Raw genomic sequence first — 13,488 nt, forward strand, 5'->3', positions numbered from 1 at the left:
CACTACTCAGCTCTTGCTCTCTCCATCCCGCCCTTTCCGCACAGAACTAGCCCTCTCCTCCTCCAAACTCCTAATCTTATCATCTAGTAACGCAATCTCAACCTCGATACTCAATACTTTTTCCTTTAGTATATCCCTAAAATCGTCATCCGAAAGAGCCTTCAATGGAATCCATTTCGATTCCGCCATCCGCTCCAAAATCGATTTTGATTTTGAGGCCTCTTTGCCGGCATTTTCTTGGTGCCAGTTCTCGGCTATGTTGAAGCCTGTTTGACCTAGGTAGCTTACCAGGGAGAAGACGATGAAGCCGGGTGTGAATTTGGCTCCTTGTCTGGATGTCAGTTGTTGCTATTATTGGATGGGATGAGGGGACATACCCATCATTCGGGTGATAGCACCACCCGAGAGACCACCGGATATGGCACTGACGTATTTCCGTTGCTGTTGAGTGGCTTCATTTTGATAGTGGAAATGTAGGATGTTGCTTCTTATGACTGTTTTGAGGCTGTCAATTGTCATATGCTCCAAAAGCAGGCGTAGAAATAGGAACGTACACCAAAATGAAGCCCCCCAAATACTGAAATGGATTCCATGCGCAAGCGTATGCACAATTGGATGTTTTGATGCGCGCAGGATACCTGATGCACCGCCATAAAGGAGACCGGTACATCCTGTTGAATCAACATGTTAGTCGAGTCTGGACTGTGTTCGGGGGCTTCTGGGGAGGTGTGCTTACCGCTTAGACCACCGAACTTTAGCGATGAGATGATGGTATCGGTGTCCATTTTATAGTTCAATTTCCGTCTGGTTCAATTACATCATGCGATACATGGATTATTGATATAAGTGAGTTGAAGCTGATATGGCTAGTCAGATAGAGGGAAAAGATGTATGTTTGCATTGTTTGTTTTATCACGTGGGTTGATACCAGATACTTGGCATGGCTGGCTATTGTATGTGAACCGTTCGGTCAATATCTTGGAGGATGTCATGCATCTCTTCTATCAAGTTGGGACTGATCACATATAATAATTACATTTCGTCTTTGGACATTTCATGGTTGTAACCAGGGATCTGAGAGTGCGACAAATATGAGTACGGACGTGTGTGTACCTATGGAATAGTATATAGTTCGGCGAGACACATTTGTGTATCCAGTTTTCGTTGGACTCGGCTGGTTGGCTGGATTAGGGATTCGGTGCAGTCTCTGAGTGAGTGTATCTGAAACAATATGCACGGACTCTATAGAAGCCACATTCTAGATACATTCTTATTCTTGTGTTTCTTCTGTAAGTTCTGTCGAAGAGACCTGTATCAAGCGAACGTGGGATCAATCATCAATGTCCTTAGTGTATTTATGGGTATTACGTGTATTAGGTGCAGGTATTTTACACAAAAGCGCCCTCATGATTGGTGCATACAGGCAGACAAGGCAGACTTTTCACATCCATTACCAATACGAAGTAGCAGCAATCTTACTTGGCAACACTAAAATTTATCTTCACGCCGGTATTAACGAATTTCCCCTCTGTTGCATTTGACTATATGCGGCGTCCCAACAAGCCTCGCATTCCACCATCACTTATCGCTCTGTTAGGCACAAGGTAATACTTGGCCTCTACTTCGCTACAAAAGTTACAATTTATCTTCCCCCCGCAGGAAAGAATATCTCGAGTCGCTCCGCCGTCCTCGTCTAGCGAGTCAAGTGGGAACAGAAAAAGAGGGAAGAGTCGCGCACAACTAAACCTGCGCGCTTTTCCTACGACAACCCCCACCATCTGCAATCATGGGTGCGTCCTCGATTTCATGCTATTTACAATGCTGGTCGCTGTGGAAAGGGTCTGGTATCGAGAAAAGAAGTCATGGCTGATTTGTATGTGCAGCGCCCAAACAGAAAGCCCAGAAGATGTCCCTCGGGAACTTCTTGGCTGATGAAAGTGAGTCGACTTGTTACTTTAACATTCGTGGGAGGAGGAAGTGAAAATGGCTGACAGATTCATCGCTAGATTTCGGTTCTTGGGCTGATGAAATGGAGGATATGCCTTTGCCTGGTAAGCACATATTCTTCAACGTTGTTGGAAGGACTGATCGCTAATCTGAATTGATTTCTAGCCGGTATGTTACTTGATTATCCCTCACGAATCGCGTCGAATATGATCCGAGCGATATGGAAGTACGAATATGATTGCGATAACTAACATATCTCCAGCTGCCCCAGAACCACGCTCCACCTATGGCGGAGAACGTCGTGCCGTCAGCTCGACTGCAGCATTCGGAAACGGCTTCAATGGTACATCTTAAACCTGTATACTACATTGATGAAATACCTGGCTAACCTCTCAGACCGCGAGCGCCCTGCATTCTCATCTCGTCCCGAACTCCCTCTTCCCACCGAGCCTCCCTTTACCGCTCATATCGGCAACCTTTCCTTCGATGCCACCTCCAGCGACGTCTCTCAGTTGTTTGCCGATTGCGAAGTCACCAACGTCCGCATTGTCGAAGATAAGCTGAATCGCAGCCCCAAGGGTTTCGGCTACGTCGAGTTTGCTTCCGTTGAGGGACTCAAGAAAGCGCTTACTTTCTCCGGCACGACTCTTCAAGGACGTGCTATCCGTGTTAGCATTGCAGAGCCTCGTATGTCTACAGCCTACGAACAACCCTTTTTTCCCGTCACTAACTGGTAATAGCCAAGGATTCCGCTTCTTCTCGGGACTTTAGCGATTGGTCTCGCAAAGGCCCTCTTCCAGACCTGCCTCGTCGTGGAACTGACCGCGGTGGCTTCAACCGGGATTTCCCTGACAATGTTTCCGAAACTGGTAGCAGCCGTGGTGGCAGACGCCAATTTGAGGGCGATGGTAAAGTCCGTGACTTTGGTAACTGGGAGCGCAAGGGTCCCCTCTCGCCCGTCGCTGCTGTTGCCGGACGTGAAGGTGGTCGTCCCAGAAGCAACGAGGGCTCCAACTTCCGCAAAAACTCTCCCGCTTGGGGAGAAGGCCGTTCTCAAGACGGTTCTCGCCCACCACGCCGCGAATTCCAAGAGCGACCTGAACGACCAGAGCGCACCCCTACCGCAGCTGAAATGGATAACCAATGGCGAGCACGAATGCGTCCTGATCCCGCCCCCAAGGAGCCCAGCGCTCCATCATCACCGGTTGCTACCGCGGCTACTCCAGCTACTCCGGCTGCTCCAGCAGTGCGACCAAAATTGAATTTGCAGAAGAGGACTGTGTCGGAGAATGTTCAGAGCCCGCCTCTTAGCGCCACCGGTGACTCAAAAGCAAGCCCATTTGGTGCTGCTCGACCCATTGACACTGCTGCTAGGGAACAAGAAGTTGTTGCTAAGCGGGAACGTGCTCGCAAAGAGGCTGAGGAGAAGACCAAGGCCGAAAAGGCAGAGAAACAACGCCAATCAAAGGAGAAGGCCAAGGCAGAGAAGGCTGCAGCCGGCGAGAATGGAACCAAGGAGACTGACCTTGATGCACCAAAGAAGTCTAACTTTGAAGTTCTGAGACGCACCGATGACGAGGCTGGCGAGACCGAAGCAGAGGCGGCCAAGGAGGAAACGACCGCAGCCAAGGAGCAACCCAAGGAAGCCACCGAGAGCAAGACGAACGGCAGCTGGAGAAAGGCTGAGCCCGCCCCTGCTGAGGCCGACGAGGAGGGTTGGAGCACTGTTTCTACCGGCAAGCGCAACAAGGGACGTGGCCGTGGATACTAAATCTAGGGCTAGTCAGCAGACTCGCTCCATGTCTTGAAATGTTAGCGTTTTGCCATATGATTCAAGAATTCGATTCGATGTCACCTCCCGTGCCGCCCTTTTCTCTCGAATGTCGGATTATCTTCGAACGACTGGAATATGAGCAACGAGTTACGCAAAATGACATTTACACATAATGCAACCGACTCCCCTTTTTTCTTTCTTTCACTCTTCCTACCCTCTCTTCTTACATGCTTCTTCTCATGAAACAGCAGCTCTCGATCTTGACACCAACTTGAAGGCTGTTTTGGTTTATTGGCGGGTCGCACATATGAATTTCCTCTCTAGATTTGTTTGTCTTTTCTTCCTTTGTCCCTTGACTAATGTCCAGGTATCACGGTGTTTCTCTCTTCTTTCATTCTATTGTTTGGGCTGATTCTGTGGTGACCCTTTTCCCCCTTGTCTTTGCTTCTAAATTCCCCTCTCTTCCTTACTTTACTCTCACCCGAAAGCGCGATTCCGTTAAAAAGTTTTTCTTTTATCTCACTTGCTTGCTTGCTTCTTATTGTATTCGATACGATACGATATGATACTCTCCATCGTCGCTATCTTGTATGGAATTTTATACTCATCTTTTATATGTGAGTGAGAGCTACTGATGTGAGCGCGCAGAAGAATGGAAATTAAAAAAGATAAGAAAAGAAATAAGAAGTATTTCAGAAACTTGTCTTCCTTCGTAGCTAATGTACTTGAGGCTGATATTATCCCTGAATGTATCGACAGGGTTACCTAGGCACAAGACCCAGGAACGGGAGGATGCTGATAGACTTGAAAGAAAGCATCGCCCAGGCAGGCTCTCTCAATCTATCGTAACCCGTGAATGCTCTCCGGAGGCATTGATGAAATGTCTGAGCTGGGTAGAGTAATACACCCGCCTTCACTTTCGATGTCGGATGAGGGTAGAATAATGACACTGACTGCACGTTCGGCGTTGCTGGACTCGCCGGAGAGTCGACTATCACTGCCACTGCTACGTGAGTTGGTATTCGAGCCTCCTCGTCGTTCTCGTTCTCTGAAAGCTGCATACTCTTCTTCGGCAAGGGTCCTTAAAGTGACGTGTCGCCCATCACCATCATCATCATCATGTCTCGTAACCATTGCGCGACGAGATGAGACACCATCGCCACTGGGTGTTAACGTACGCTCGCCTAGGCCGCCGGCATTGACGATAGAGTCATCTGGGGTTGAAGAAGCGTCGTCAGTGTCTTGAAGGACGTCGTCCATTCCCAGATACGTGCTTTTGAAAAAACTGTCGCTGCTGGACGTCTCAGAAGGGGCGGGCAGCGACGGCCGACGACTACTTATGCATCAGAAATGAGATCTTCGAGTTCTCTCTCCAGATGGTTCTCACTATATGTTCTTGTACACCTCAACGGTCGGTTTGGAGGATATGGTGGGATATACCCGCGAGTACTGGCTTTCGGCTGCTCTTTGCAATCTCTCACGCTGCACTTCCTTTTGAAACTCCCTGCTGAGCTGTTCAAAATGTCTCTGTAGAGCTGAGATACGAGGATTCTTGTTCTTTGTAATTGGGCGAGGAATGGAGGAATGACTATTGGTGGTTTTGTTTTTGTTCAAAGTATCCAAACCATTCCGATTAGAAACCATCTTTCCTCCAGCAGCAGGTTGTCTGGTATCAGGGGCAGCGACTATATGGACTCGTTTGAACTGTGCAACGTCCTCTTCTGGATAGTCGGCTTCGGCAGGCGTCTTAGGCGCAATGAATGCATGTCCGCGAGCAGGGTTTACCTTCAATCTCTTCGCATTCGCACTGTCTAAATGTCTCTCATTTTTGTTGTCATCTTCAACCACCTCCATTATCCTACGATATTGCATCCCGCAAAACGAACTATTCATACGTTAGATGGTCTTGGAAGAAATAAAGGAGGTACTTTGCTTCACGGCTAACAACAATTATACATACCAACATACATCGGACTGCCCCGAATCCAGATTGGCTGCATGGCACGAGGGACAAGTAGATTTCTCATGTTGCTTCAGATGGAAAAGCATACTCATAAAAACCCGTCGTCCAGGCCTGAAGCACGCTTTGAATGCGTCGGTGTGCTTGACTGCGCTGCGAGAGATTGAGTCCTCGAGCACATAGCTTCCTGTTTTCACTTGTCGATAACCTGGCATATCGGAAAAGTGTTTTTCGAGTATGAAGTCGAAAATCTATAGACTCTTTTGATCAGTTCCCGGGTTATATATAAGCCCCCTAGAGCCTAGAGGAATGAATGACGAGTAGTTGTCACACCTCCCATGTATTGATGGTGTCAAGAGGTATCGTAAAGCGCCTCAAATGTGCATCTTCGAGGATCGCTGGTAGTTCTGACCATGGGTTGATAAGCCGTGTCAATCGGGTGTGGAGTGTTAGAAGCAATCCCCGGAAATAGAGAAACGCAAAGCTATAAAAAAGTAATTAACAGACTGTAGCCAGCCATATTTCAGCAGGGACCGTACAATAGAAAGATAATAGTCGTGCGAGACTGTTCATTTAAATGGTTGATAGAGACTTGCATGTCTTGCTCAACAAGGGATTGGGTATTTTTCCCTGTCAAAGATCGGTTCATCAATCGTATACAATAATACATACATATATCTCAGGGTGAATACTGACCTATTTTGTAGTATCCCAGGAAGACTTTGAGACCACATGCCGCCGTTGCAGCAGCATAGTCTTGCCAGTTCTTATTCTTATGACTATCCGCATAGTCACATACGCCCTTGATGATGATGCACGGAATATTATCCCACACTCCAGCGCCTTCCATTTCGAAACCAATAACTCTCTCTTTTCTGGCAATCTGGTCACGGTGCTCTCCAGATTTCATCACTGTATCTGCCGACGCGATCTTGCCAATATGCACTGATACTTTATTGGTTGTGTCTGCACTTTCTTCTTGGCAACGACGAATTCGATCCCAGTCGCATCCTAGACTATCGCAACTGTGCTCAAGTGCCTCATCGCATATATCATCCGGCGAGTCACCATCAAAGCAACGGCATATAGCAGAGGATTCCTGAATGTAATGCTTGTGGTGATAACCAGACTCAAAAAGAATGTCATTCCAACTGTCCGGGCGCCGCCATCTTGCATCTAACTGCTGGATACTGTAGAGTTGCTGTATTATCTGACCCTGAAATTCATTTCGGGTCTGACTTGCTCTCAGGCTGGTCAGAAGGGTCCTGATCTCACGATCTGGTCCTCCCAACATGTCCTTATTATGGCCATCCGTCTTCCGCTGGAAGCGACTTGGATACTGTCTGCCAAAATCATATTCAACCACAGCATCACTAATAATGACATCCCCGAGGAATATTTCCGTGTTATTACTAGCAGATGGATATGGTACACCACCACAAATCCCCACAACCAATGCAAGCTGGACTCCAGTGTAGCTGACTCTTAGACTTGAAGCCACGCTTGCAGCGCTCCCTTTCCCCATTCGGGGCATGTAGCAGAGGACAACATCATGCTCCCTAATCCTGCCGTTTACGTATGCATTCGCATCTCCAGGTTGTTTACCATATAATCTGCCTAGGCGGTCGTAGGTCTCGTCGAAGAGAGCCTCGACAGCATCTGCCTCGAGGGGAAGGGCACAGATTATAGCGATTGCGAAATCGGATCGGCTCTGAGGACGCATGCTGAGCCTTTGTCACTAGTTGGGGGATATACATGTATTAGCTCTTCTATCCATCCACGATCAATCTGTGAAATTTGAACCCCGATCCCGCCCAATATGGAATCGACTGGAATATTAGTTATTCCGTAGGCAGCCATACTCCAAGGCTGGCTTAATATTGACTGGCTCGTCTTCGTGTTATCAAGTCGTAGCTAGAACAACAAAATCATTGTATTCCAAGTCTGTGTTGGTTGATGGATTTAATGTGGTCAGACCGTTTGTCGGGCAGAGGTGGAGGGAGGTGAATATACACACCTAGTTACTACCAACCACTACTACACATATTCTGATTCTATCGCATATATATATATATATATATATATAGTACAAGGAACTAATTAATACTTTTGAAGCTCTAATTGCTATATTGATAAGGCTCTAGTGGCCATATAGTACATGTATAGGATATCTAGGTAGCAGTGCCTACAACACCAACTTCCCACAGATGGGCTGCTTTTGTAAGACCCTTTTGGCGTCATATTTCGAGCTTTCTTTGCCACATGAATGTGCTCGGCAATTGTCTTACAATCCAATTGTATTTCTGCTATTCTAAAGCGATCCCTAGGTTCGAGGCCTTATCTCTAATGCCTTACCTAGCGTGGGCGCTAAAGCATAAGCCTCTTCCCTGGATGCAACCTCCGCTGTATTACACAGTATGTATGCCTAAATTTACGTCGATAGCACTAATTACCCTTATGGTAGTTAGGAATGAGCAAGGCTCTCGCTGAGTCACTGTAGTTCAGCCTTCTTGCCTCAAAGCTTCCCCCCTCGTGGAGTTGCCGTGGCCATAACATAACCATTGCGATGCTCACTCGTTTCTTTGCATCCATCCATTGCCTTCTCCAGACATTTCTTCCGAGCAAATAATATCTCCCTAGCAGGAGGTATTCATTGCAATGGAGTTCTCGGGTTGCTTCAATGACGAGCCACTTGAACCGACGGTTGAGGGGTGCAGGGGCGATTTTGATTTCACGATCAAGTTTGAAAAGATCTTTTCCATGCTGCTTCCATCGACCCTCTTCATCGCCATAGGCCTTCCACGCCTTGTCTATCTCATTCGCTAGCCGGTCATCGTGGACGGCGGCAGACTCTTGCAAGCTGCAAAACTCGTCCGTCCCATCCATTTGTCTGTCATGAGTAGTGGCCCTAGTGGGATCATAACTAATTATTATTTCCCTCCAATTCCAGATTGCTCTCGGTGTATATAGTATCATTCAGCTCGCGTTGTTGGTGCTTAGCATCGTTAGATCTAACAAGTTTGCGGCCTTTTTCATCTCTTCTTCTGCTGTGACAGTTGCGTCGGCCTTCTTCATGCTTGCTCTCTCATACTTGGAGCATTTTCGATCACCGAGGCCGGCAATTATCCTCAACGCGTATCTGTTTCTCACCATCCTCCTGGATATTGCCCAGACTCGCACCTTGGGGTTGGCATCAGTAAGCTTCGATGAAATAGCCTATTCACGCTTGTTTACCATGGCTGTGGTTGTCAAAACCCTCCTGATTATCCTCGAGTCTCAGCAAAAGACAAGATGGCTTAGCTGGGATACAAAAGAACACAGTCTCGAGGAGACGAGCGGCTTGTACAGTCTAGGCGCCTTTGCATGGCTCAACAAACTATTCTTGCTGGGTTACAAGCGGACTTTGACTCTCGATGATCTCTACCCTCTGGATCAGGCAATGGCCTCGAACATTCTACACACCAAATCCGCCACCTTCATCCTCAAGGGCCCCCAAAATCGCAAAAATGGTCTTGCCATGTCGACCGCGAAAGCCCTAGCCATCCCGCTCCTCCTCCCAGTCGGGCCACGAATTGCCTTGACCGCTTTTCAGTTCTGTCAGCCATTCCTCATTAACTCGTTGGTGAGCTATCTTCAAATACCACCCGAGCAGTCCTCGCGCAACGATGGGTACGGCCTAATCGGCACTGCGGCATTGATTTATACAGGCATTGCGATATCAGGCGCGATTTATTGGTACTTGCAAGAACGTGCTATGTATATGGTTCGAGGGCTACTGGCTGGAGCCGTATAAGGAAGACGTTGGAAGCTAAGCTGTCCGCAGCCGACGACTCCGCTGCTCTGACTTTGATGAGTGCAGATGTCGAGCGCATCATTCAAGGCCTCTTGAATATCCACGAACTCTGGGCGAACATAATCGAGGTCGCACTCGCCTCCTGGCTCTTATCCGTCCAGATCGGCGCATCCTTCGTTGCGCCCTTGATTGTCGTTGGTTGCTGCGTAGTTCTCACGGCCTTCCTCGCAAGGTTTGCTGGACCGCGGCAGAAAACGTGGATGGAGAGGATCCAGAAAAGGGTTGGGCTCACATCGAATGTCATTGGGGAAATGAAGCATTTCAAAATTGCCGGTCTGGTAGGCCCGGTCGAAGAATCGATCCAGCAAATGCGCGTTGACGAGGTCAAGGCCGGCGCCAGGTTCCGAATGATCATTACCTGGTCTGTCATTATTGGATACACACCAATGTGCATCTCTCCTGTCGTGACTTTTGCTTTCGCTGCGCGGACTCTCGATACTACCATCATCTTTACATCGCTGTCGTATCTCCTCCTGTTGTCAAATCCGCTGGTGATTCTTTTTCAGATGGTCCCCGGCTTCAGCGCCGCTCTCACCTGCCTCACCCGTATCCAAATGTTTTTAGAGAGAGATTCAAGAGCAGATTTTCGCAAGTCGGAATTCATGCATTCGAAAGAGAGAATGACGACCGACCACTCTACAGCCTGCGACGGGGCTATTCACTCAGTCTCAGCGATGAGCATCTCCAGAGGTAATTTTGGATGGGAAGAGGACAAGTTGACTCTCCAAGACATCAACCTTGACATTCCGGCTTCGCAGCTGACCATTGTTATCGGCCCTATCGCGTCTGGCAAGTCAACTCTATGCAAAGTCATTCTGGGCGAAGCTCCTTTTGCACAAGGGGTTGGCTCCCTGGGGAAGTTGGGTTCTGTGACCAGACTCCATACTTGTCAAATACGACGATTAGACAAAATATCGTGGGTTTCTCCGCATTCGACGAAGAACGATATCACGAGGTTCTTGAAGCCTCTATGTTACTTCAAGACTTGGCCGTCTTACCATTAGGAGACCTGACCAACGTAGGCAGCAAAGGTCTTACCCTGAGCGGTGGTCAAAAGAGCCGGGTATGCATTGCAAGGACTTTATATCTTGATTCCAGATTTCTCGTGTTCGATGACATCTTCAGCGGACTCGACGCCGACACTGAAGAACAAGTTTTCCGCGCAATATTCCCCCCCACTGGCCTCCTTCGCCGCAGGAATGCGACGGCGGTGCTTTGCACCCACTCCGTTAAGCATTTGCCTTCCGCAGACCACATCGTTGCTCTCGGCTCAGATGGTAAGATTGTGGAGCAGGGACCATTTCTAGACCTCATGACGAACGATTTTGGATACGTGTACAGCCTCGGAGTCAAGGAAAGCAGCAGTGAGAAATCTGACGATGATATAACACTCGCTAGTTCTAACCCCCAATCAGTCCCCGGACGCATCATGTTGTTGTTGGGGCAGAGACGGCCGGATTAACTCCCAAGGAAGAACCGGAACGGGCCTTGGGTGACAGCACTGTGTTCCGCCATTATTTCGCCCGCGTGAAGATGTGGATCACTATAGCCATGGTAATTTGCTCTATCGGCTGGGGTTTCTTCAATAACTTCAACGTCATCTGGCTCAAGTTCTGGTCCCAGGACGTTGAATCCGCAAACCCCAGGCATTCCACCCCTTTTTATCTCGGCGTCTATGCCTTCTTTCAAATGTCTTCGCTCATTTGCCTCTTTGTGGACTGCCTGGCCGTGCTGGTACCCACTACTCAGGTCGCTGGGGCGAGGATTCACAAGGAAGCGCTGGCCACAGTCGTCAACGCGCCGCTCAAGTTCTTCACCACCACCACTGACACCGGCGTCGTGACGAACCACTTCTCGCAGTATATGACATTAATCGACGGGTCACTCCCTATATCCTTGCTCAACAGCTCCGTGATTGTCGCAACCTGTATCGGGGTGGCCGCTGTCATTGCCACGTCGTCTCAATTCCTCATCATCACGTACCCCCTTTTGGCTGTGATTCTTTGGGGTATACACAAATTCTATCTCCACACATCTCGGCAAATCCGGCTGCTAGATCTTGAAGCGAAAAGCCCACTCTAGTAACCCCCTCCCCCTCTTGGTTATGTGTGAACGTTTTTATGCTGTGCTCTAAATGCTAACATAACCAAAATCATAGTACACACTTTATCGACACGATTAAAGGCCTCGCAACCTTCAGAGCCTTTGGCTGGGCCGAAGATGGCATTGCGCTCAACAATAGCCTCCTCGACACTTCGCAGAGGCCTGCATACTTCCTCGCTATGATCCAGCGGTGGCTAGGTTTCACGCTACAGCTCGTTGTCGCGGGACTGGCCGTGGTATTTGTCACGCTGGCTACGCAGTTGCGGTCGAACTCGGCGTTTACGGGTGCCAATTTGATAACGTTGATGTCGTTTGGGGACCAGCTGACGTTACTCGTGCAGCAATATACATTGCCCAAGACGTCGATTGGCGCCGTGAGTCGGCTGAAGAATTTCAGTGAGAAGGTCGAGTCCGAGAACCTGGCGGAAGAGGACGTAGTTCCACCCCGCGAGTGGCCGTTGAAGGGCGGGATTGAAATCCATGGGCTTTCGGCATCTTACGGGTAAGGGAAGACGGGTCTTAAAACAGTAGATATCATTGCTGATGAGATGTCGTAGTATCAAAAAAGACGGAGCTTCCGGGGAATTGAATGACCGTAGCAGCGACGACGACGACAGTAATAGCGCAAGGTCCGCGCACCTCGCAATTAAGGAAATGACTCTCTCCATAGCGCCTGGCGAGAAAGTTGCAATATGCGGCAGTAGCGGAAGGTGAGTTACACGTACCTAGCAGGTACCACAGGCTTCATTCTCTGTGCTATTTCATTTCTTAAACAAACAGAACCACTCGCTAACCTCCCCGCCAGCGGCAAATCTTCCACTGTTCTTCTCCTCCTGAAACTTCTCGACCCGCTTCCCTCGACTGCGCAGAATATAACTATTGACTCCACGCCGCTCCACAAGATCGACCGCCAGACCCTACGCCAGCGCATCATCGCCATACCGCAAGACCCCGTCTTCCTCCCTGACGGGACATCCTTTCAAGCCAACCTCGACCCCTTCACGGCCTCTACTTACGCCGAGTGCCGCGCGGTCTTAGAAACCGTCGGCATTTGGCCCGTCATCGCGGATCGCGGCGGCCTCGCAGCCGGATTGGCATTCGACACACTGTCCGCGGGGCAGAAACAACTCTTCTGCCTCGCCCGCGCCGTGCTGCGCGCACGCATCCGGGCACGAGAACGAGTCGCCAAGTTTGGAGAGAGCGTTGCGCCGAGCGGGATCTTGATATTAGACGAAGTGAGTTCGAGTGTAGATCAGGACACAGATCACGCTATGCAGTCGATTATCTGCGCAGAGTTCGAGGGCTATACCATTGTGATGGTGAGTCATCGGCTCGAGATGGTTATGGAATTCGATACCATGGTTGTCATGGAGAAGGGCAAGATTATCAAGACGGGCCCGCCAAAGGAGTTGTTGAAGTGGGAAGAGGGTCGATTTCGGAAGTTATACTGAGTAGGAGATAAGAGATACATAACGACTGCGGCCAATGGATAGGAGGGGACTGCCAATATCGCCAGGACCACTGTTGAAGTGACAACATCACCGCCTCCAACGAGCCTGAAGAGAGGCGCTAGCCAGATGGCTCTTAAGGTGCCCCTGAATCGCTTACCATGATCAGCCTTCTATTCTCAATCTCGCCACAATGTTGGTATAAGAGTACGTGCCTCCTGGCCTAGACAATATGTACCGTGGAGTTCTATGCGCAGGATACATCCTTCAGCCTCTAGCCTTCTAGTCATTAGAACGCCTCGACATATCTGTCGGGACTAAGACTAGGTATACAGAATAACTAGGACACTAGCGAGTTAATTACATACCGGCGGTAATCCATTTCCCACAGATCCGACATAAA

General features: G+C 49.0%; 5 protein-coding genes across 5 annotated transcripts; 2 read left to right on the forward strand and 3 right to left on the reverse strand.

The window, feature by feature from the left end:
• Window positions 1–6: 6 nt before the first annotated feature.
• Window positions 7–785, reverse strand: EYB26_001932 (uncharacterized protein; the record flags this gene model as incomplete). Its single annotated transcript, XM_054261240.1, has 4 exons — window positions 7–326; window positions 378–494; window positions 555–671; window positions 737–785. The coding sequence occupies 4 exons, from the start codon at window positions 783–785 to the stop codon at window positions 7–9; spliced, it is 603 nt and encodes a 200-aa protein (XP_054117215.1).
• A 1,001-nt stretch (window positions 786–1,786) lies between these two features.
• Window positions 1,787–3,718, forward strand: EYB26_001933 (uncharacterized protein; the record flags this gene model as incomplete). The annotated part of the gene is made up of 6 exons (XM_054261241.1): window positions 1,787–1,790; window positions 1,884–1,937; window positions 2,007–2,051; window positions 2,210–2,290; window positions 2,344–2,634; window positions 2,688–3,718. 6 exons carry the CDS (start codon window positions 1,787–1,789, stop codon window positions 3,716–3,718), a joined length of 1,506 nt encoding a protein of 501 aa, XP_054117216.1.
• An 843-nt stretch (window positions 3,719–4,561) lies between these two features.
• On the reverse strand, window positions 4,562–7,404 carry EYB26_001934 (uncharacterized protein; the record flags this gene model as incomplete). Its single annotated transcript, XM_054261242.1, has 6 exons — window positions 4,562–5,054; window positions 5,109–5,606; window positions 5,682–5,932; window positions 6,015–6,165; window positions 6,221–6,311; window positions 6,378–7,404. 6 exons carry the CDS (start codon window positions 7,402–7,404, stop codon window positions 4,562–4,564), a joined length of 2,511 nt encoding a protein of 836 aa, XP_054117217.1.
• Window positions 7,405–8,126: 722 nt separating this feature from the next.
• On the reverse strand, window positions 8,127–8,567 carry EYB26_001935 (uncharacterized protein; the record flags this gene model as incomplete). The annotated part of the gene is made up of 1 exon (XM_054261243.1): window positions 8,127–8,567. One exon carries the CDS (start codon window positions 8,565–8,567, stop codon window positions 8,127–8,129), a length of 441 nt encoding a protein of 146 aa, XP_054117218.1.
• Window positions 8,568–8,754: 187 nt separating this feature from the next.
• On the forward strand, window positions 8,755–13,088 carry EYB26_001936 (uncharacterized protein; the record flags this gene model as incomplete). Its single annotated transcript, XM_054261244.1, has 7 exons — window positions 8,755–9,416; window positions 9,476–10,393; window positions 10,441–10,869; window positions 10,950–11,615; window positions 11,693–12,139; window positions 12,195–12,347; window positions 12,443–13,088. 7 exons carry the CDS (start codon window positions 8,755–8,757, stop codon window positions 13,086–13,088), a joined length of 3,921 nt encoding a protein of 1,306 aa, XP_054117219.1.
• Between the last annotated feature and the right edge of the window lie 400 nt (window positions 13,089–13,488).

The sequence above is a fragment of the Talaromyces marneffei genome, chromosome 1 (assembly GCF_009556855.1).
Source record: "Talaromyces marneffei chromosome 1, complete sequence".
Taxonomy (NCBI): Eukaryota; Fungi; Ascomycota; class Eurotiomycetes; order Eurotiales; family Trichocomaceae; genus Talaromyces; species Talaromyces marneffei.